Consider the following 24,445-nt stretch of genomic DNA (forward strand, 5'->3'; position numbering starts at 1 on the left):
TTCTCCCTCAGAGGGGTTGGTTGTACAGGAGGACTGGAGACAGAGACAGTGGAATCAGTTGATGTTGGACATTCTGAACACGGTAATTCATCAACGTCACAAACTATAGCGGCCGTTTAATAGCACTGTAATGTAATTCACGTTTACTCATCTTAGACTGTGTAATCTAGTTGCTGCTGATTTGTTGCTTTCTCGTACAGTGTGGTAGGAAGAGGTAAACCTGTAATGTGCACTCAGAAAACCTCCTGAGGACATAAAAGCATTTAGAAGTGATTGACAATCAATCAATAGACTATAGCTCTTTTTAACACAACTTCCTCTCTTCCCACTTCATATAGTTCAAGGCTAATCTCATCCACCAGTCAGCTCTCTCTCAGCAATTCGAGCCAAGGTAAAAACCAAACAAACTTTTATTTTAGGGAACAATCTCTGGAACTTTCTTTCTCTTTCTTTCTCTATCACCATGAAGTTAAAGAGACCTTTTAATGTCTGAGGGACATTATGAGAGAAGGAATGGAGATGAATGACCTTTAGCCTAGACAACAGGAGTCATTTGCTCCAGATCTTTTCTAAATACATATTATCTCTTGCTGGAGACTTCTGAGGGGTGTTTTCTTTGGGATGAGACTTTGAGATGTCCCTCACAATGTAGAAAATCCAATGAACTTTTTCCACAACAAATTATTACACTGGGGCTCACATCCTCAGGTGAAGCTGAATCACATCATAACCTGAGGCATCCTTCACTCACAAAAGGCTTTTGTGTCATTGATATGGCATAGCGATGACAGCTAGTTGGCACTTTTAATCATGACTGAATGGTAGGACAGACTCCTCCTCTAGAGATGAGGGTCTAGGTGAGGGTCTAGGACCTGTCACCTGCTGACTGGTGACTTTACAGTGAATGGTACCAATGCTCAGGCTCTCATAGTTAGACCTCATCATAACTATGGTCCAGAGTTTTACCTGGGTCACCTGGTTAGGAAAAACTCCTGGCCCCAACTCTCTTTTTCTATATTTGTATTTACCGTAATATTACTTGAGAGGCGAACTCAATCCAGTCACCAACTGACTGTGGCAATTGTTCATTCCAGTCAGTGGTGTGCTGGTGAATAACAGTATCAATGTAAACATTAGAATTGTAGTGGGCCTAATGTAATCTGTTACATCTGTTACTAGGCTGTTCATCTATAGAGGTCCTTCCATCAGACCCTCATTAGTGATGTTATCATTACCACGTTTGCTTTGTTTCTTCATTCAAACACATGAAGCAATTACAGCCTTGTGACGCAGATGGGTCCTATAGTATTGATATATGTTGTGACAGACACTAGCACTGAAATGAACAGACAAATGATGCATTGCTGTGCCTGGCTGCTACCTGCTTTGTAAATGAGACACCTATCATCACACCAGTCAATCAAGAAGGACCAACTGCCTAGTCTTCCTTTACGTCCCCTCATCTTTCACTTTCCATACATTGTATGCACAATCACTCTGAAATAATTTCTTTCATAGGCCTACACCACTGCCTATGGTAGGCCCTACACCATTATAGGAAAACGAGAGGAGGCTATAACCATGTAATAATGCAGTCGCGTCATTGTAGTAGTCCTAGCTGTGATTATCCCGTCGATCTTTTATAACACAAAGAAAATTCGAAACTCAAATTATGTGTAACCTATGTTTTATTTCAGCGCATACATTCATTTGTGCGCATTTAAACATGTGTATGCCTCGTGATTTTTTTCTTCTTCTGCAATCACAGTGTGAGCTACTTGAAATGGCTGTTGGAAGCAGGATTAAATTCGGGGAAGAAGCAGAGCATAGCATAACCCGCACAGCGCGATTTTGCGCGTGAGCGGAGTAGTCTCTGTCGGCATCCTAGACAGTCAGAGCAGAGCCCTCAAATTGGAGTTCTCACAGAGCGGCAACACCCAGTCATTCACGCTGGGCTCTTCTCAAATCCGCGGTGTCTTTTCCAACTGTTCTCTCGTGAGTCTATTTTGTTGAATTTGGACGGATTCTTTTGCAATTATTGCAGTTCATTCGACTTAAAACAATCAAAGTAGTTTTCAGTATTTTGATTCTCCCCTTGATCTTGCTAATGCGGGTGCGCAGCAAGTTTACCGAACCTTCAAACTTGCTCCATATGATTCGGAAGTAAAGCACGTGACGTTACCTGGGATTGAGTGCACCTGGTATAAAGTCAATTACCATGTTAGGATCATTTATACGGAGGACGGAGTCGATTGGAGCATGTATTTCATGTTGACCAATATGCGCTTTCATAACTGATATCGAAATGTGGGGAAGTTCTCTGCCGATGGACACAAGCCGGACACAGCGGGTAGGTGTGGTAATAATGAATGGTATTTCAATGTTTGTACAGAGACTTTGAAAAATATTTATTCAGCATTTATTACATAGTAGCCATAACATTTTTCTAAATGTGAGTGAGTGCGCGGCGCACTTAGGTTAGACGGCTATTGGCTATTGTCACAAATGAGTCTATGCTCTAATGTCCATCCATATAAACTGGCTAGGCGAATGTTAATTCACGATGTATGCTGTGTGGAAGAAATTGTGATGCATTTGAAACCTTCCCTTACTATGAACTACTTGTCCAACGGTGTCTCTCTCATATCCTAAAGCACTGTACGCTATGGCAGCTGGTTCTTTTTTTGCAAGATGTGCAAAATCTGACAGAGCCAGGTTTAAAGTTGTCTCCTAGATAAGATTAATCTAAAGGTGATTTATTTCAAATATAGGCTTTTGAACCTTTGAATATTGGATTTTTGGCCGTCTTGGCTCAGTGCAAGCGTTCTGATTGACAATAATCAATAATTGTATAACCCCAAAACAAATGGGGCTATAATTGTATTAAACAAAAGGTTTCTATTGTAGAATTCAGTAGACTACCTTCTCAGCTAAGCTCTTTCTTGAACCTATCATGGACTGTGATTGAGTTCCAAACAAGTCAATGGGTTATACACCCTTTTAAAACAGCTCCTACCCTCTCAAATGGCTCTCCTTTTACTGCCTGTATGGAATCTCTATATATAGGTCTATGCATTCCTCCCACATTTCATTCACTTGTTGATGTGTGGACTGGACTGGGGGTTGGTTAGGGTGGAGGTATAGGGATATGGACTGGGGGTTGGTTAGGGTGGAGGTATAGGGATATGGACTGGGGGTTGGTTAGGGTGGAGGTATAGGGATATGGACTGGGGGTTGGGGAGTTTGATGCCGCTACACATGACAGTATTCTCCCATTTCTCCTATATGTCCTGGAACCACACACAGACATGTAATATCTGAGGACATGCAGAGAGAAATAATTATCTTCAAGACAAATTCTAAAGGCGAGAGAAACATTATTGCCCTCAGGGGGGAAATGTGTCTTGGACATTGTAGCTGCACTATTTCCAAACTACATGAAGGACATGATACAGCCACTATAGACCACATACATTGCATAAATCATGTTCTAACAATAGAAAAGCAACCACTGCCTTGTGTGGTAGTGTAAAGATGCAAATGTATGGAAGAATAGAGAGTGTTATTGTGGATGGACTTCTCATACCGATGCCTGTACAGAAACAAGTGCTCTACTGTACATTTCAGTGGGCATCAAACAGCCTCTAAGTCTCTACCTTGAGGCTATTTATCTGATACTGTACCTTGCATTTTCTCTAAAGCCCTTTGCAAATGAACAAAGTACAGTACTTTTAATAAAAAAATGACCCAACCTTAGTAAGATTTCATGCCTTTCTGTTTGAATAGACCATCAAGCTCTTTTTACAGGAGCTGTTTTGTCTTCCTTATTGGGCATGAATCCCTCCCTAAATGGCTATTTTCTGTTACAATGTCCTATTTTGATGTTGTCATCCTCCTCTCCACCTTGAAAGTATATCTCCCATCTACGGCTGTAAGGATGAACTATCCTATGCTTTTTACATCCACGTTCTCCAGCTTCACATGCAGCTTGACGCATGGGATATCAGATTTGAGCCATCTAGTGGACCAATACTCGGAACAGTCCTGACCAACAGTCCTGACCCTTGCCAAGGTCCCGCGACCTTGGCAAGGGTCAGGACTGTTGGTCAGGACTGTTCCGAGTATTGGTCCACTAGATGGCTCAAATCGGATACACGTCACATTTCAGAATACCTCTAGATTAGGGCTACCTTCATCTGCCTTTTTGTTGTTACTTTTCCCTGGTGTAGTTTATAATTGCTTTCATTAAAGGGCTGCATAAATAGGTCACAATTACCTAGCCGTTGAAAATAAGAATTTGTTCTTAACTGACATGCCTAGTTAAATAAAGGTTAAATAAAGTTCGGACAATTTTCATGAACCCATCTTTGGGCTTTCAGAATGTTTATGGTAATGAAATATGTATTTATGAAAGTGGTCAGTGAAGCAGGACTATGCTTCCATGTTTCAGTAGTTCAGTCAAACACACCAGCAGCAGCAAGAAGGGAAGAATCAATTCCACAATGTTACAACAGCCATGACTGAAAGGGCAGCGCAGCAGCCATGCTCTGTTCTCAGCAGATAAAAGTTCTCATTCAAATATGGATATTGTCTTCTTCCCCAAACCATCCGAGCACTGTTAGACATTATCACAGATTAAACTGGAAGCCCACATCACTCTAGTATGGCAGGATATGTAGAGTAGACATAATGCTATGATACAATATCTTACTACAGAGACTACACAGGACCTATTTTTATTTTTTAGAAGGATAGTGTAGTCCCTCCAGCGGTCACCACTGGTGAGCACTACTGGAGAGAGGCTACCTATAGTTTGAAGTCATATCTCTCAGCAGTCCTGTATGTAGGACCAAGCATTGTACTATCCTCTGTTTTCCAGCAAGATGGCACAAACGGATCTGGGACCAGGCTACTGTCTCAGCATTCATTATGTTGACGACTAGTCAAAGGCCCTATATGTATGATTACGTGGGCCATCATACAGATGTAGGATCTTAATTTGACCAGTATTGTCGTAGCAAAAATAATCCTGCAGCAACAGGATTTTAACGTTTAGTCCATAATGTTGTTTGATCAGTGGTTAGGCTGTTAGCTGGTCAAAAGTAGGCTACATGAAAAGTGCAATACTGTTAATATAATTGTGTGGGTTTTCAGTGAATTTATGTAAATCACAAAGCTCATCTGCATTTCCTGTGGAGCTGGAAAATTCTCAGCAATAAAAGTGATCAAATTTAAGATCCTACAGCTGTTAGTGATTGTAAATGATGGCACTGTATGGTGCCCTCTAGGTCTCCTGGGTGTTATGTCACCTCCTCTCAGGGGTGGTGTTCTGTGCGTTTATGGACCTGAGCCCCCAGAGACAGATGTCATGCTAACCAATGACATCTGATGTGTAGGATGTTTGCAGAAACAAAAATACATTGACACCTTTCTGTTTTGTCGATGACATTCAATTCAGCATTGAAAAAAGGTGTAAATGTGTGTTTGTTCCACTTGAGTGAGTCAGACCACAAGTCAGAGACCACTATTATGACACCAAATGTGCTTGATGGGTTGTTTTCTTCTAAAGGGAAATTTCCAAATTGTTCAACTTCATATTCATCTCCAGCATCACCCAAACATGAACATATGTGAAAATGGTGCATTTCTATGTTTTGTAGTAAAAAATATGAAGGTAAGCGTTTCCAAAGACATCATCAACCAATTAGGAGGCCATGCCTACTCACAATTGGTCAAAATCACACGATGCACACAGATTATGTCATTGGAAACACCAATCTTTTTTTAATAAAGTGTAGGTTTCATGATCTGAAATAAAAGATCCCAGAAATGTTTCATACGCGCAAAAAGCTTATTTCTCTCAAATGTTTTGCACAAATTTGTTTACATCCCTGTTAGTGAGCATTTCTCCTTTGTCAAGATAATCCATCCAGCTGACAGGTGTGGAATATCAAGAAGCTGATTAAACAGCATGATCATTACACAGGTGCACCTTGTGCTGGGGACAATAAAAGGCCACTCTAAAATGTGCAGTTTTGTCACACAACACAATGCCATAAGTGTCTCATGTTTTGAGGGAGCATGCAATTGGCATGCTGACTGCAGGAATGTCCACCAGAGCTGTTGCCAGAGAATTTAATGTTAATTTCTCTACCATAAGCCACTTCAAACTTGGTTTTAGGGAATTTGGCAGTACGTCCAACCACCCTCACAACTGCAGACCATGTGTAACCATGTCAGCCCAGGAACTCTACATCCGGCTTCTTCACCTGCGGGATCATCTGAGATCAGCCACCCGGACAGCTGATGTAACTGAAAAGTATTTCTGTCTGTAATAAAGCCTTTTTGTGGCAAAACTCATTCTGATTGGCTAGGCCTGGCTCTGCCCCTGCCCAGTCATGTGAAATACATAGATTAGGGCCTAATTTATTTATTTCAGTTGACTGATTTCCTTATATGAACTGTAACTCAGTAAAATTGTTGAAATTGTTGCGTTTATATTTTTGTTAGGTATAGTAACTATCGGATTACATTTAGAAAGTAACCTACCCAACCCTGGACATACGCACCATAGGAAAAACACTCAATTATCTGCACTTGACCTTGGATCCATCCCCATTTTTGTGCCCCCATTTGTACATTGTAAAATAAACCAAAGAGAATGTGGTAAACCAAGTGGTAAATACATTAGAACACAAGGCTTCAGCAGAAGATGTGAAATTTTTTCTGGAGTTTATTTTCCCCTTGGTTGTCACATCAGTATGAAAGGAGCATTACTGAGCCAATCGAGCCAGGCACTGGAGTGCACTGACACGTTTTACTGTGTTTAATCAGCAGGCGATGGATACTCCTGGCTCAACCTTGTTTTTTTTAGGTTTCCTAAATCTGCAGTTGTCTTTCATGCATACGAGTAACAGGTAGGTAAAATCATTGTCGTCTGTTTGAAGTATCCTCCCTAGCTCGTTAGGCTGTCATCTCTGTCATTAGGCTAGCGTCTTTCAGCGCTCTACTTTAGTTGCAGTAGACCGGACTGAAATGTTTTCACCCATCTGCAGCAACATAATGTAAAACACATCACAATAAATCAATACCTCATCAAAGCACTCTGGTCTCTGGAGACTTTGGAGTGAACTTGTATTATTGGACACGAGAGATTAGGGTTTGATGAAGGACATATACATTCTATAATTTCTCGAAGATTTCGTAATGTTTTCCTCTTATCCACCAACAGTCACAGTGTCCTGTTTTTAATTAAAACATTTATTTAACTAGGCAAGTCAGTTAAGAACACATTTTTATTTAAAATGACGGCCTACCCCAGCCAAACCCGGACGACGCTGGGCCGCCCTATGGGTCTCCCAATCACGGCCGGATGTGATGCATACTGACTTCGAACCAGGGACTGTAGTGACGTCTCTTGCACTAAGATGCAGTACATTAGACCACTGATCACTCTTGTGAATGACTTCTCTTAATTGAAACTGATACAAGTTTTAGAGTGTAATGCTGCATCATGAAGAGGAGTATTGTGGCTGATAGTAGTTCACTGTGATCTCATTTGGCTTGGTATGAATCATTTAACCGTCGCTACGCAGAGCTGCATTATGTCCGTTTTAAGACTGGAAGGTGCCATTAGAAAGTGCCACATCTTAGGGGTTTGTTTCTTTGCTTGAAGCTGTGGTTATACTAACTTAAAAATATATATTGGAAGAAGAAGATTAAATCAAGATATTATTGCTGCAGAATTAATTGCCCTTTTTCTGTTGTTGTAACAAACAAATGAAAGATGAATCACAGGAAGTTTTATTCCGGTATAGCCAACCTGTTAGTTATTTTCCTTGTCGAAATTCCACAGTTAATTGGTCTGTATTTATTGTAATTTAGTGAACCTTGATAAACAATACTTTAAAAAGAAGCACCTCATTTAGGGCCTCAGCGACGTTAAATACCACAACAACTTAACCAATTCCTCTCTCTGCATCAGGGTTTCTGCTGATGTAAGACTTGTTGGGGTGTGATGAGAGAGAGAGGGAGCATGAAGAGTGATTTAGGAATTGCTTAACCTTGTTATTCTGACCAAATTTGTCCCAATAAACCTGTGGAGTTCGTCTAAAAAAAAAAAACAGAACATTCTTTCCTCTGCTTTGTTTCCACAGAGACCAGCCCTGCTCCTGGATGGGTGAGGTCCCTGCCAACCCAGTCGGCCAGTGAAACATCCCCCCCCACCCCTCTCCTCCCAACCAGGGTCCCCCAGAGGAGCAGCAGGGATGTACCAGGAGGTGGCCTTCCTAGCGGGCAGCACGGAAAAAGAGTTTACGCCCTTCCACTTCCCCCTGGAGAACCAGCAGGAGGTGGTCACTAAGAAGGGTGTGTTCTTTAAACGGCAGCGACTGCTGCGGAGGCCCAATGAGGCGCAGGAGGAGAACGACCAGTCAGCCGTCATCAATGTAGGCGGGATCAGGTACCGTATCCACAGAATCAGGAGTTGGCGTGTTCAACTCAATAATCAATGCGATGCAGTGCCTTAGACCGCTGCGCTACTCGGGAGGCCTCTGATGCAAGGTTTAAAAGGCATATAAACCGAGGACAGAAACATATGTTTTCCTCTCCCACCAGGTACCGTATCCCCTGGTCCGTTCTGGAGGAGTTCCCTCTGACGCGGCTGGGCCGGCTGAGGAGCTGCAGCTCATTGGACGAGATCATGAAGGTGTGTGACGACTACGACGACGGGCGCCAGGAGTTCTTCTTTGACCGCAGCCCATCTGCGTTCCGCACCATTGTGACGTTCCTGGCGGCAGGGCGGCTCCGACTGCTGAGGGAGATGTGTGCCCTGTCCTTCCAGGAGGAGCTTGTCTACTGGGGCCTGGAGGACACCAGGCTGGAGTGGTGCTGCCTCAGGAAGCTACGCATCAGACAGGAGGAGCTCAAGGAGCAGCTGAGGATGGAGGAGGAGGAAGCAGAGCTCACCACCACCCTGACCCCCCAGAGCTGTGAGGATGGGCTTGGGCCCTCCGGGGCGGGGGGGGAGGAGGAGGAGAGCCGCATGGCGGGGTGTATGCGCAGGCTTCACGACATGGTGGAGAACCCTCAATCTGGACTTCCTGGGAAGATCTTTGCCTTTCTGTCGGTGGTGTTTGTGGCCATCACCGCGGTAACACTCTGCATCAGTACCATGCCTGACTTCAGGGAGGAGGAGGAGAGGGTGAGTTCACTTCCTGTTTATTCTCTGCTCACAGGCTTTTACTTCCGGGTCACACTCAGTTGGGTTATATATTGGGCCAGGGGTTTGACCTGACCGAGTTACAGACCTGGAAAAACTCTGGGTACATCCATATCTGCATTCTGCTGTTAGTCGGATGATGTTTGAGGGACAACCTCCGCATAGTGAGTCTTCCCTCTGATAGTAACTCATCATCACAGAGGTAGTGTGATGGCTCAGGGATGTTGTCAGGGACGACCGCTACAACTTCAATTACATGAATACCAGATTATTCCCTTTGCCAGGTCACTGCTGCTGCACTCTGGTCTTGCTCTTATGGTCTTAGTAATTAACATTGCCTTCAGAAAGTATTCATACCCCTTGACTTATTCCACATTTTGTTGTTACAGTCTGAATTCAAAATGGATGAAATATAGATGGGGGTTTTTCTCACCCATATACACACAATACCCCATAATGACAAAGTGAAAACATATTTTTAGAACATTTATCAAATGCATTGAAAATGAAATACAGAAATCTAATTTACATAAGTATTCATACCCTTGAGTCAATAGATGTTAGAATCACCTTTGGCAGCGATTACAGCTGTGGGGAAAGGAGTTTGGGCAGGGTGGCTCATTCTCTGTGGAGATGAATCTTTGATGGAGGAGAGGTTGAGATGGCTGAAGCAGAAGTGTTGTTTGAAGCTGAAAGTGAGTCAAGCACAGTAGGTGAAAAAGATGAGTAGATAACAATGAAGCCCAAGAATTGAACAAACAGGGCAAAACATTTTTGTTGAAAATAAGTCGTTCCTTGTTGAAATGCGTTTTTTGGACAAGGATAAGCCCACGAAGCTCATCACTAAGCTAAGGACACTGGGACTTAACACCTCCCTCTGCAACTGGATCCTGGACTTCCTGACGGGCCAACCCCCAGGTGGTACGGGTAGGCAACAACACATCTGCCACGCTGATCCTCAACACGGGGGCCCCTCAGGGGTGCGTGCTTAGTCCACTTCTGTACTCCCTGTTCACCCACGACTGCGTGGACAAGCATGACTCCAACACCATCATTAAGTTTGCTGATGACACAACGGTGGTAGGCCTGATCACCGACAACGATGAGACAGCCTATAGAGAAGAGGTCAGAGACCTGGCAGTGACCTTGTTCCCTCAACGTGGACAAGACAAAGGAGATGATCGTGGACTACAGGAAAAGGAGGGCCGAACATGCCCCCATTTACATTGACGGGACTGTAGTGGAGCGGGTCGAGAGTTTCAAGTTCCTTGGTGTCCACATCACCAACAAACTATCATGGTCCAAACACACCAACAAAGTCGTGAAGAGGGCACGACAACGCCTTTTCCCCATCAGGAGACTGAAAAGATTTGGCATGCGTCCCCAGATCCCACACACATCCCTGGGTCGCTCCTCTTTTCAGTTCACTGCAGCTAGCGACTGGAACGAGCTGCAGAAAAAACTCCAGTTTGAGTGTTATCTCCATCTCTTCATTCAAAGACTCAATCATGGACACTCTTACTGACAGTTGTGGCTGCTTCGCGTGATATATTGTTGTCTCTTCCTTCTTGCCCTTTGTGCTGTTGTCTGTGCCCAATAATGTTTGTACCATGTATTGTGCTGCTACCATGTTGTGTTTCTACCATGTTGTTGTTGTGTTGCTACCATGCTGTGTTGTCATGTGTTGCTGTCATGCTATGTTGTCTTGGGTCTCTTATGTAGTGTTGTGGTGTCTCGTCGTGATGTGTGTTTTTGTCCTATATTTAAAAAATGTTTAAACCCAGCCCCCGTCCCCGCAGGAGGCCTTTTGGTAGACCGTTATTATTTATAAGAATGTCACGTTCCTGACCTTATTTCCTTTGTTTAGTCTTTGTTTAGTTGGTCAGGACGTGAGCTGGGTGGGCATTCTATGTTTTGTGTTTCTATGTTGGGTTTATTGTTTGGCCTAATATGGTTCTCAATCAGAGGCAGGTGTTTGTCATTGTCTCTGATTGGGAACCATATTAAGGTAGGCTGTTTCTCACTGTTTGTTTGTGGGTGATTGTTCCTGTTCATTGCGTTCTTCGTTGTCTGTATGTTCACATGTTCAGGTCTGTAGCGTCGTTAGTTTCATTTTCTGTTTATTGTTTTGTTTGTGTTAAGTGTTTCCAATAAATATGGAAACATACCACGCTGCGCTTTGGTCCTCCTCTCTTCTACCTAACGACGAGCGTTACAAAGAATTTGTTCTTAACTGACTTGCCTAGTTAAATAAAAATATACTCAAAGTTCTACACCTGCACCATCGAGAGCATCCTGACCGGTTGCATCACCGCCTGGTATGGCAACTGCTCAGCATCCGACCGTAAGGCGGTACAGAGGGTAGTGCGTACGGCCCAGTACATCACTGGGGCCAAGCTTCCTGCCATCCAGGACCTATATACTAGGTGGTGTCAGAGGAAGGCCCCAAAAAATGTCAAAGACTCCAGTCACCCAAGTCATAGACTGTTCTCTCTGCTACCACACGGCAAGCGGTACAGGAGCGCCAAGTCTAGGTCCAAAAGGCTTCTAAACAACCCCCAAGCCATGAGACTGCTGAACAATAAATCAAATGGCCCCCCAGACTATTTACATTGACACCCAGACTATTTAATTGACCCCCCCCCCCCCCCTTTGTTTTTACACTGTTGCTACTCACTGTTTATCATCTATGCATAGTCACTTTACCCCTACCCTACATGTACACATGACCTTGACTAACCTGTACCCCTGCACATTGACTTGGTACCAGTACCCCCTGTATATAATGTAGCCTTCTTCTTCTTCTTATTATTTTTTAGTGTTACTTATTTTCAAAGTTAGATTTTCTTAACCAACAATGCAGTTAAGAAAATTTAGGTAAGGGTTGTATACGCGCATGTGACAAATAACATTTGATTTGAGAAACCCTATTGAAGTCATGAGGATGGTGAAGAAGGTGCTGGATTTCTTTTCAGGAGTGGCTTCGGGACAAGTCTCTGAATGTCCTTGAGTGGCCCAGCCAGAACCCGGACTTGAACCCAATCGAACATCTCTGGAGAGACCTGAAAATATCTGTGCAGCGACACTCCCCATCCAACCTGACAGAGCTTGAAACTCCCCAAATACAGGTGTGCCAAGCTTGTAGCATCATACTCAAGAAGACTCGAGGCTGTAATTGCTGCCAAAGGTGCTTCAACAAAGTACTGAGTAAAGGGTCTGAATACTTATGTAAATGTGATATTTCCATTTATTTTGGAATTTTTGAATACGTTGTCATCAAGGCAAAGGGTGGTTACTTTGAATAATCTCAAATATAAAATATATTTTTATTTGTTGAACACTTTTTTTGGTTACTACATGATTCCATATGTGTTATTTCATAATTTTGATGTCTTCACTATTATTCTGCAATGTGTATATCTATCTTCTTTTTTTCCCCCTTGCATTATTTAATTTTGGGGATCTTTATTGTCCACCTGCACAGTAGATGGCAGAATCACATAATTATTGCGAATAGGTGCCATTCTTTGTGAGGGATTGGAAAACCTGGTCTTTGTGGTTCTGTTTGAAATTCACTGATAATTGTATGTGTCATTAAAAATCATGTTAAACATTATTATTGCAATTCCGTGCAATTTGTGTCCTGTGAAGCACATTTTTACTCCTGAACTTATAGGTTTTCCATAACAAAGGGGTTGAATACTTATTGACTCGAGACATTTCAGCCTATAATTTTTAATTAACTTGTAAAATTGTCTAAAAACATAATTCCACTTTGAAATTATGGGGTATTATGTGTAGGCCAGTGACGAGAGGCCAAGGGGTGTGAATACTTTCTGAAGGCACATTGAGCCAGAGATTGTCCTCTTGGGGGTCGCATAGGGGTTAGAAATTGGCCATTGGCCACTTAATGCTATTGCATCAATTCCACTGGCGGCCTGAGATAAGTAACTGCAGTATATGAAGTAATTATATCATAATCTTTTCTGGGATTTTCAGAACTAGTAGTTGTGCCTCTGAGACCTCAGGGTTCCTGCTGGAGTGTCTTTGTGGTGGAATAAACTGACAACCTCCTGAATGACATCAAAAAAGCTTTAAAATGATTAAAGAGAACCTCTGCAGGCTTCTCCCACTATCAAAGAGACCTCCACGTCGGGGTGAAAGAACGATGGAGAGGGGGGTGAGGGGACTGAGGAAGTGCTGTATCTTCAAAGGGGAAATCAATCGGAGCACAAGGAGGGTTAGCGAGCTACTGTAACTATGAGGGTTATCGCACTACAGTAGCTACCAGGAGGGTTAGAGAGCTAACTACAAGGAGGGTTAGCTAGTTACAGTAGCTACAAAGAGGGTTAGCTAGTTACAGTAGCTACAAGGAGGGTTACCCTTACAAAACAAATTGCAGTCAGAGTGCAGTATAACTGCAGTATGCTGCAATTACTGCAGTTTCAAAAATGCTATCTTTTTTTGTAAGGGTGATGCGCTACAGTAGCTACAAAGATGGTTAGAGAGCTAACTACGAGGAGGGTTAGCTAGTTCAAATCCAATTTTATCCGATGTCATTGCGGGTGTAGCGAAATACTTCTAGCAGACAGTGCAGTAATATCTAATAAGTAATATCAAACAAATTACACAACATATACCCAATACGCACAAATCTAAGTAGGAATGAATTAAGACTATATACATGTATGGACGAGCGATGTCAGAGCGGAACGGACTAAGATACACTATATACATATGAGATGAGTAATGCAAGATGAATGAAACAAAAATAGAACTGTTTGGCCATAATGACCATCGTTAGGTTTGGAGGAAAAAGGGGGAGGCTTGCAAGCTGAAGAACACCATCCCAACCGTGAAGCACGGGGGTGGGAGCATCATGTTGTGGGAGTGCTTTGCTGCAGGAGGGACTGGTGCACTTCACAAAATAGATGGCAACATGAGGAAGGAGAATTATGTGGATATATTGAAGCAACATCTCAAGACATCAATCAGGAAGTTAAAGCTTGGTTGCAAATGGGTCTTCCAAATGGACAATGACCCCAAGCATACTTCCAAAGTTGTGGCAAAATGGCTTAAGGACAACAAAGTCAAGCTATTGGAGTGGCCATCACAAAGCCCTGACCTCAATCGTATAGAAAATGTGTGGGCAGAACTGAAAAAGTGTGTGCGGCAAGGAGGCCTACAAACCTGTCTCAGTTACACCAGCTCTGTCAGGAGGAATGTGCAGAAATTCACCCAACTTATTGTGGGAAGCTTGTTGAAGGCTACCCGAAACGTTTATCCCAAGTTAAAAAATGTAAAGGCAATGCTACCAAATACTAATTGAGTATGTAAACTTCTGACCCACTGGGAATGTGATGAAAGAAATAAAAGCTGAAATAAATCATTCTCTCTACTATTATTCTGACATTTCACATTCTTAAAATAAAGTGGTGATCCTAACTGACCTAACACAGGGAATTGTTACGAGGATTAAATGTCAGGAGTTGTGAAAAACTGAGTTTAAATGTATTTGGCTAAGGTGTATGTAAACTTCTGACTTCAACTGTACATTTGTAGTCTTACACTAAGAGCTGGCATCCTCAACCATTTTAAATGTTACATTCTGTTCAGGAATTTAGCTTGTTCCTCCGTCCAGAGGACAGGCTTGTCTCACCTGCTCAGAGATGTTCTGACAACCCTTGTCTTCCTGTCTCCAGTTAGGCTCTAACTTTCACATCCCTTTGCCTGTGTGCAGGTGTGGATCCATTAAAACAGAAACAATGTTGTGGTTTGTGTAAAAGCGTCAGAGGACAAATCCAAGGTGATAATGGTGATTTTAAAGCACTTAGCTTGTCTGTTCTAATATAGCTCTGAGAGTGATTCGGGGCCACATAACAGCCTCATGCACACACACACACACACACACACACAGTTTTATGGGTCTGCTTATGTCTCTATCTGGATGAATAGAGGATTAAAAACTGTGTGTGTCCTCAGAGTTATCTCCTCAGAGTAGTAGAATTGGGATGTCAATTTCATCAATGTCAGCGTCTGTAGAAATGTAGGACTTGTTTTATCCGTTTTCATCTCTCTGATAAATAACTGGGGAGATCTCTAGCTGATTTAATGGAGAGCTGAGCTTTCAGGTTACCATCTTTACAGGTGAAAGAGAACAATGGGAAATGACTTTAAATCTTTAAATGGTTCTGCCTTGAATTGTTGCTTTTCTGTTCGTAAATGGAATACTAATAACTCATATTCTTTACTCTGAATCCTCCTCAAGAGACTTTGGGATACTTTAGTCTTGAATTATTAAAATTCTTGCTTGTTCCCTCACTCAGCTACTCTGTCTCCTCTCTTGCATACAGTGCCGTGAAGAAAAATTATTTGCTGATTTTTCAAGCATGAACTGCTCGTTTCAAGTCCTTCTACATTTCAATTGGGATTAGGTCTGGACTTTGACTAGGCCATTCCAAAACTTCAAATGTATTGCTTTTTAGCCATTTTCATGTAAACTTGATTGTATGTTTTGGATCATTGTCTTGCTGCATGATCCAGCTGCACTTCAGCTTCAGCTCAGACAGATGGCCTGACATTCTCCTGTAGAATTCTCTGATACAGAGCAGAATGCATGGTTCCTTCTATTAACGCAAGTCGTCCAGGTCCTGAGGCAGCAAAACATCCCCAAACCATCACACTACCACAACCATGCTTAACCGTTCGTATAAGGTTCATACTATGGAATGCAGTGTTTGGTTTTCGCCAGGCATAATGGGACTCATGTCATCCAAAAAGTTATACTTTTGACTCATCTGTCCATGGAACATTCTTCCAAGAGTCTTGATTATTATCCAGGTGCTTTTTGGCAAACTTGAGTCAACTTTTTGGACGAGATGGGTCCCATTTATGTCTGGTGAAAACCAAACACTGCAGTGAGATGGCTACTATCTCTCTCTGCTCTAATCATACACCAGGATCCTGAGGCCATCTAGCCTCAAGCAATTTCTCTCACACACGCACACAGTGTCAGCCAACAGTCTACATATACTACCAGGTGTGTCAGCCCACAGTACATATACTACCAGGTGTGTCAGCCCACAGTACAAATACTACCAGGTGTGTCAGCCAACAGTACAAATACTACCAGGTGTGTCAGCCAACAGTCTACATATACTACCAGGTGTGTCAGCCAACAGTCTACATATACTACCAGGTGTGTCAGCCCACAGTACAAATGCTACCAGGTGTGTCAGCCAACAGTCTACATATACTACCAGGTGTGTCAGCCAACAGTCTACATATACTACCAGGTGTGTCAGCCAACAGTCTACATATACTACCAGGTGTGTCAGCCAACAGTCTACATATACTACCAGGTGTGTCAGCCCACAGTACAAATGCTACCAGGTGTCAGCCAACAGTCTACATATACTACCAGGTGTGTCAGCCAACAGTCTACATATACTACCAGGTGTGTCAGCCAACAGTCTACATATACTACCAGGTGTGTCAGCCAACAGTCTACATATACTACCAGGTGTGTCAGCCAACAGTCTACATATACTACCAGGTTTATCTTCTCTGCTATTTAAATCTAAAATCAGTATTAACATAGTGCCATCAGAAAGTATTCATACCCCTTGACTTATTCCACATTTTGTTGTTACAGCCTGAATTCAAAATTGATTAAATACATTTTCTTTCTCACCCATCTACACACAATACCCCATAATGACAAAGTGAAAACATGTTTCTTTTTTTTTGTGCAAATGTATTGAAAATGAAATACCGACATATTTAAATTAAATATTCACACCCCCGAGCCAATACTTTGTAGAAACCCTTTTGGCAGCAATTACAGCTGTGAGTCTTTCTTGGTAAGTCTCTAAGAGTTTTCCACACCTGGATTGTGCAACATTTGGCCATTTTATTCTTTTAAAAAATCTTCAAACTCTGTCCAATTGGTTGTTGATCGTTGCTAGACAACCATTTTCAGGTCTTGCCATAGATTTTCAAGTAGATTTAAGTCAAAACTGTAACTCTGCCAACATTCACTGTCATCTTGGTAAGCAACTCCAGTGTAGATTTGGCCTTGTGTTTTAGGTTATTGTCTTGCTGAAAGGTGAATTCATCTCCCAGTGTCTGGTGGAGAGCAGACTGAACCAGGTTTTCCTCTAAGATTTTGTCTGTGCTGAGCTCCATTCACTTTCTTTGTTATTCTAAAAAACTCCCCAGTCTTTAATGATTTACAAGCATAACCATAACATGATGCCATCACCACTATGCTTGAAAATATGGATAGTGCTGCTCAGTGATGTGTTGTGTTGTATTTGCCCCAAACATAACACTTTGTATTCAGAACAAAAAGTTATTTGCTTTGCCATATTTTTTGCAGTATTACTTTAGTGCCTTTTTGCAAACAGGATGCATGTTTTGGAATAGTTTTATTCTATTCAGGTTTCCTTCTATTCACTCTGTCATTTAGGTTAGTATTGTGGATTAACTACAATGTTGTTGATCCATCCTCAGTTTTCCACAGCCATTAAACTATGTAACTGTTTTAAAGTCACCGTTGGCCTCGTGGTGAAATCCCTGAGATGTTTCCTTCCTCTCAGGCAACTGAGTTAGGAAGGATGCCTGTATCTTTGTAGTGACTGGGTGTATTGTCACACCATCCAAATATTTTTTTTGTTTGTTTACCTTATCAATAGGTGCCCTTCTTTGTGAGGCATTGCAAAACCTCCCTGGTCTTTGTGGTTGAGTCATTATTTACCTTACAGATAATTGTATGTGTGGGGTACAGAGACAACGTAGTCATTCAAAAATCATGTTAAACCCTATTATTGCACACAGAGTGAGTCCATGCAAGTTATGTGACTTGTTAAGCACATTTTTAATCGTGAAGTTAATTATGCTTGCTATAACAAATGAGTTGAATACTTACTGACTCAAGACATTTCAGCTTTTCATTTATTAATTTGTAAAAATGTCATCAACAAAAAACATGGAGTATTGTGATATTCAGGCTGTAACACAACAAAATGTGGGATGTGAATACTTTCTGAAGGCACTGTATACGACTAGGTGTGTCAGCCCACAGTCTACATGTACTACCAAGTGTCAGCCTACAGTCTGAAATTGAGCGAACAGTGTAAAATTTTTGCAATAAGGGAAATGACAGAGCGATTTCCACTAGATACCACTGCCACATTCAGAACAGCTTTCCCATTTTGAAATGTCAACATATTTTATACACGGTTTCTCTGTTGCACTTGTGCCTTTAAAACAACATCAGATCTTCAATATTATATCCAGTATCAGAAAAAAATAACAATAGGCTGGGCAGCACCACCTACTGGAGAATTGATCTATCTACATCTACCTTTTGTCTCCCATCCAGGCTTTTAACCAAGCACAGCCCTGCTTAGATATGATTTTGTCACTGACTGTGCTATCATGAGAATAATTAATGAGATCCCCACTTAAAACTAAATAGATTCACTGTTGCTATCAAAGTCATTCCAAAGGGTAGGTTTAACACAGCAAATGAAATGTAACCATACTTAATACATCATTATCATCAATTATACTATTTAGGCCTATATAGCATTTGCAAAGTCATCAACAGCTATTGTTTCAATTTAACCCAGAGTTCAACTAAAAATAGGCAATACTTAGGCCTAGGGCTTCAAGCTGGTTGATTTCAAAGGGTTATGATATTTAGTCATATTGAATTGTTTGGTTGTCAACGCAATCAAATATCAACATTTTGAAGGAGTTTGTCTACAAATGAATAATTGATATGTTTGATTCACATCTACATCTTAACCAAAAATAGTTCAAGAATAGGACTAATAGTTCAAGAATAGGACTAATAGTTCAAGAATAGGACTAATAGTTCAAGAATAGGACTAATAGTTCAAGAATAGGACTAAATCAAATTAAACATTATTTAAAGTGTATTTAAAGTTTGGTTTGATTTAGCCCTATTTTTTAACTTAGATTTTTTGTTTAAATGGAGACGTCAATCACTTTTGAAATACAATAAATATCCTATTAACTTGTCGTCAAGTTAACAAAATATTTGTTGGATTCATGTCTGCAACTCAACCAAAAATAAAAGTTAAAGAATGGGATTAAGCCAGTGGTACAGATGGAACTATCCAAGTAGTAGATACATTTCCTTTTAAATGTTGATATTTACATTGTCAACCAAACACACTTCAATATTACTTTTATAACCCAGTAAATAGCCTAAAGGTAAAGTCAACTTACATACGAATGTAACATTCAACCTTAAAATGAGTAACGCATCCATGACCACATTGAGGTTACTGTAACTTTAAATTCCTTCTTATGTAATCCTATAAAGCGTGCATCTTCAAGATAGCATGCATAGGTCGTCTTAGGTCTGTGGAGATCTTCACAATTGCTTTTATAATCTGCGCAAAATCTCGAATGGCATTAATCACTTGCACCATATTCTTTTTAATGTAATCTCAAATGCAATCCAGGTCATTTGGTTCTGCTATTAAATGAAGCAAAGTGTTAACACATTCATCTGTTGTATAAATAAACAAAATATCTGACATTGCATTCCCATTTAAACTTTGCTGTGCTTTTAAATGATTGAAAGCATAGTGATAACACATTGGAAATTCAACTAACTTTCAGCTGACTTTTTTGAGTGGGTGAATATAGGCTGTAGTCATTGATCGTCTCCACCAAATATTACCCAATTATCCATGTTGAAATGACGTGGTGTGCCCAGAGGGATTCCACTCAGTCTAACATTAAAACAAACAGGAAAAGGTTGAGCTGATTGGAAAAGATCAATTAACTGGAATTACATGTGACAAATAATTGACATTTTATCATCCTAGTTACAGTATATTAACACAAATTGTAAATATGTTTTACACGTGTGCACACACACACTTCCCACTGGGAAAAAACTGGTTGAATCAACATTGTTTCCACGTCATTTTAACAAACAAAAAAAATCTATGTGATGACATTGAATCAACGTGGAAAACTGATTGGATTTACAAAAGTCATCAACTCAAAGGAATTTCCTCATTTTTTTTTTAACCCAACTTTGAACCTAAATCCAATGTCACGGTGGCATCCTTTGTTAACTTCATGTTGAATTCACGTTAGTTGATAACTCACCCAGACGTCTGTGCCAGTGGGTTTATTGTTGTGCTCTGTGAATAACCAAGCATAGTGACGTGGTTGCATGTTGTCTGAATTAGTAAACATGGAAGATAGGTTGTTTTCTGAAATGTTTATTTCTGTTCTGCCTTCTAAGCCTTTCAGATACACAGATTTGCTTTAATGAAATTATATTTCCTAGAATAATGCGAATCTAAATGGTCCCCCAGCTCTGTTCTTACTCTCCCTCCTCACTATGCCATGTTATATGTTTCCAAGGATACACTGGATTGGCTTTTAACCACCTCTTGCATCTTATTCACAAGTGATGATTCTCTAACAGGTTAGAGCTCAACCGCTGCTCAACGACACATGTTCCCTAATAACATTTAACGAGTAATTTGGTAGAATATATAATGAAACGGAAGGAAACTAGAGGAAAGTCACAAAAAGTTGGCAAAAGTAATTAAGACATTATTTTATGCTCACTTGTTCTTAAACATGTTAATGAAGCGTAGCTAGGTTTCCCAGAGTGAGAGTGCAATGAAAGGAGGACCAACAGCTTGGGTTATTTCTTTTATAAAACATAAATAATTATAGATGGCTTTACGCATCCACCCCCTTCTCCCCCTTTCTCCCAGTTCTCCTTCTGGGCCTGTTTTCATAATCGTAATCGTAATCGTAATTACAGTTATATAATATTTATGGACCAATTTAGAGCAGATGGAAAATGTATTACGCTACAGGAAGTAAGGATATTTCACCATGTCAGAAGTAAATGAAAGTATTTATAATATATTTATAATGTAGTCACAGTTGGCTTTAGCTTTGTCCCTGCTGATCCCAGGAAGGAAATCATTTTCACTTAATGGAGAGAGAGAGATTACTGGTGTGGATGGACATCAGTCATTTATATCTTGGGTACAAAGATTCTGTTATGTATGACCAGATAATGCTACCAGGGTGGTTTGTCTAAAAGAGTTGTACATTGTACTGTATAGCCCAACTGTCTTGTCAATTAAAGGAAGGAAATAGTGTTTCCTCAGTCAGTGTTCAACCTCAATGAATCATCAAAGCCTCTCCTCTTACCTTTATAAATCATGTAAAGTACTGCCGACAGACTGCCTGTGTATTTTATAATACAAAGGAAGACAAATTGACATCTCCCTCTGGCTGTTTAATCAAGAAACGGATCTCTTTTCCTGTTGATCCCAATCAACTAACAGGGACATTCAGATTTTTTTGTGTGCTGCTCCATCAGAGTACAAAACCCTCTCCAGCTCTCCCTCAATCACTGCTCTGGCACCCTCCCTCTCCTCTTCTCCCCAGCCCCCCCACGCTGGTGTAGAGGAGTTTGGCACCACTGGTGGCTCTTGAACTGGTCCTTCGAGCCAGATAGGAACAACTGACTTGTGTGATTTAGGAGACAGTTGTCCATAGTGTTTTATAATAGTGAATGTATTGTCCTTTCCTAACAATGTCTTGCATTATAATTGTTGCTCACCTTAACACTTTTACCCCTTAACTTTTTCAACAACACTTTTTAAACCCTTAACACTGTTCTCTCTCCTCCACTGTGTTTTTCTTAACACGGTTTCCTCTGTCTTCCAGGGTGAGTGTTCTCAGAGGTGCTACAATATCTTTGTCCTGGAGACGGTGTGTGTGGCCTGGTTCTCTCTGGAGTTCCTGCTGCGCTTCATCCAGACGCCGAGTAAGTGTGTGTTCCTGAAGACGCCTCTCAACATCATCGACGTGGTGGCCATCCTGCCCTACTACATCACCCTGATTGTAGACTCTCTGTCTGAGGGAGGGGAGAAGCCCAGCGGCGGGAACAACTACCTGGAGAAGGTGGGCCTGGTGCTGCGGGTACTCCGGGCCCTGAGGATCTTCTACGTGATGCGTCTGGCGCGCCACTCCCTGGGGCTGCAGACCTTAGGTCTGACGGTCCGACGCTGCACCCGTGAGTTCGGCCTGCTCCTCCTCTTCCTGTGTGTTGCCATGGCACTTTTCTCCCCTCTGGTGTTCCTGGCGGAGAGCGAGATGGGCGCCAAGTATGACTTCACCAGCATCCCTGGCACCTACTGGTGGGCGGTGATCTCCATGACAACGGTGGGGTACGGGGATATGGTGCCGCGGAGCATCCCGGGTCAGGTGGTGGCGCTCAGTAGCATCCTCAGTGGGATCCTCCTGATGGCGTTCCCCGTCACCTCCATCTTCCACACATTCTCTCGGTCCTACCTGGAGCTGAAGGAGGAGCAGAACAGAACGCTGAGACAGAAACCAGACTTCCAGGACTCCACCAAGTCTCAGAACAGCGAGGACTCGGCCGAGACCGACAGTTATCATGGCATCACTGAGGCCGCCGCCTCCGCATTACGCAAGAAGTCCATCGCCATTGCGTCACAGAGGAGGGCCATGCAGACTCAAGACTGAGTGTGTGTGTGCAATGTGAGAGCCTGAGGTTGTGCAGTGCTCTACTCAAGCTAGAGGACTCTAAACAGGGATTGGATGTTTTTCTCGAGCTTAAGAAGAAAAGGAGCTCCGACTTTGTGATCCTCATAGCTCTGTCCATCAGACGTCAATAGAGTTTCTAAGATTTTATAAGACAGCTGCAAAAGTATTTTTGCTGACATTATTGGTGAAGAGCTGACCAGAAGATAAAAAGACAAGTTCTCTGTGGTCAAAGGACATTTCACCCAGGAGAAGAGCCCTACAACACAACATGGGGAGAAAGCTTCTCTCTCACAAATATTCAGTATGGTAAAGATATTATTTTAGAGGAAAAACACCTTTCATTCAAATATTATAATGTTGGTATATATTTAGGATAAGAAAGATTGCAATAAGAAAGATTGACTATAAACACATTTTACAGATTTCTGAATGCTTAGTTTGCTTCTATCTAGACTCAGGATCTGCATATTTTAATAAATGTAAGGAAACTATGACCTCGGCTGATGTAAGGTATGTTTCCACACAACTTTATAGAATGAATTTCAGCCCATGATTCTGTTACGTTTCCCTCCAGTTTCACATCTCCTCTGACTAATAAATGGTTCTGCTTTCAGGCATGTTTACATTACACGCAAGAGTCATTGGATGGATAGGGCAGTTTTGCATAGGGCAGTTTTGTTAGCTATCTAGCATGCACCAAACACCGGTGTGTGTAAGCGTAACTTGGGAAGTGTAGCGGAAGTGGTTTCATTGGATGGAGGAACCCATAGCTGTATGGATCTGTGCAAAACTGCTACAGTAAATGTATATTTTTGCTCGCTGGTGAAAGATAACGGCCATATGTTTTGAAAGCTGTATCGCAAGCGATGATTATTGACGTTTCTAAACGTTAAAACATCGCGTCGGAATTGTAGTTCACATGAGCCAGTCGTGGGCGAAGCTAATGGCTGGGAACTGTAGGGAGAAGGCAGAATGCCTTCTAGAGTTTAAGAGCTAGGCGTTACCATCCTGTGTTGTTGGGCAAACGTGAAATCAAAACCCAACGCTCAAATAGGCAATGGATCTAGGGATGTAACCGCTTCCCTATGTCTCTCAAATCTTAGTTTTGGAAGATACTGACTTTATGAAAAATTATGCTATTTACACTTTATAAACTCAGCAAAGAAAAAAACGTCCCTTTTTCAGGACCCTGTCTTTCAAAGATAATTAGTAAAAATCTGTTTCCACAAACTGTTTCCTGTTTCCACAAACTGTTTCCTGTTTTCAATGAACCATAAACAATTAATGAACATGCACCTGTGGAACGGTCGTTAAGACACTAACAGCTTACAGACGGTAGGCAATTAAGGTCACAGTTATGAAAACTTAGCACACTAAAGAGGCCTTTCTACTGACTCTGAAAAATACCAAAAGAAAGATGCCCAGGGTCCTTGCTCATCTGCGTGAACGTGCCTTAGGCATGCTGCAAGGAGGCATGAGGACTGCAGATGTGGACAGGGCAATAAATTGCAATGTCCGTACTGTGAGACACCTAAGACAGCGCTACAGGGAGACAGGACGGACAGCTGATCGTCCTCGCAGTGTCAGACCACTTGTAACAACACCTGCACAGGATCGGTACATCTGAACATC

The 24,445-nt window shown here is 41.7% G+C and overlaps 1 protein-coding gene across 1 annotated transcript; it reads left to right on the forward strand.

Moving 5' to 3' along the window:
* Positions 1–1,775: 1,775 nt before the first annotated feature.
* Positions 1,776–23,441, forward strand: LOC139558574 (voltage-gated potassium channel regulatory subunit KCNG2-like). Its single transcript, XM_071373773.1, has 4 exons — positions 1,776–2,350; positions 8,157–8,461; positions 8,617–9,202; positions 21,971–23,441. Exons 2-4 carry the CDS (start codon positions 8,268–8,270, stop codon positions 22,790–22,792), a joined length of 1,602 nt encoding a protein of 533 aa, XP_071229874.1. The 5' UTR covers positions 1,776–2,350; positions 8,157–8,267; the 3' UTR covers positions 22,793–23,441.
* Positions 23,442–24,445: the final 1,004 nt, after the last annotated feature.

The sequence above is a fragment of the Salvelinus alpinus genome, chromosome 29 (genome assembly GCF_045679555.1).
Source record: "Salvelinus alpinus chromosome 29, SLU_Salpinus.1, whole genome shotgun sequence".
Lineage (NCBI taxonomy): Eukaryota > Metazoa > Chordata > Actinopteri > Salmoniformes > Salmonidae > Salvelinus > Salvelinus alpinus.

Coding starts and splice junctions, on each gene's coding strand:
- LOC139558574 (XM_071373773.1), top strand. CDS start 8,268: ATGTACCAGGAGGTGGCCTTCCTAGCGGGCAGCACGGAAAAAGAGTTT. Junction 8,462..8,616: donor ATCAATGTAGGCGGGATCAG/GTACCGTATCCA, acceptor CTCTCCCACCAG/GTACCGTATCCCCTGGTCCG. Junction 9,203..21,970: donor TCAGGGAGGAGGAGGAGAGG/GTGAGTTCACTT, acceptor TCTGTCTTCCAG/GGTGAGTGTTCTCAGAGGTG.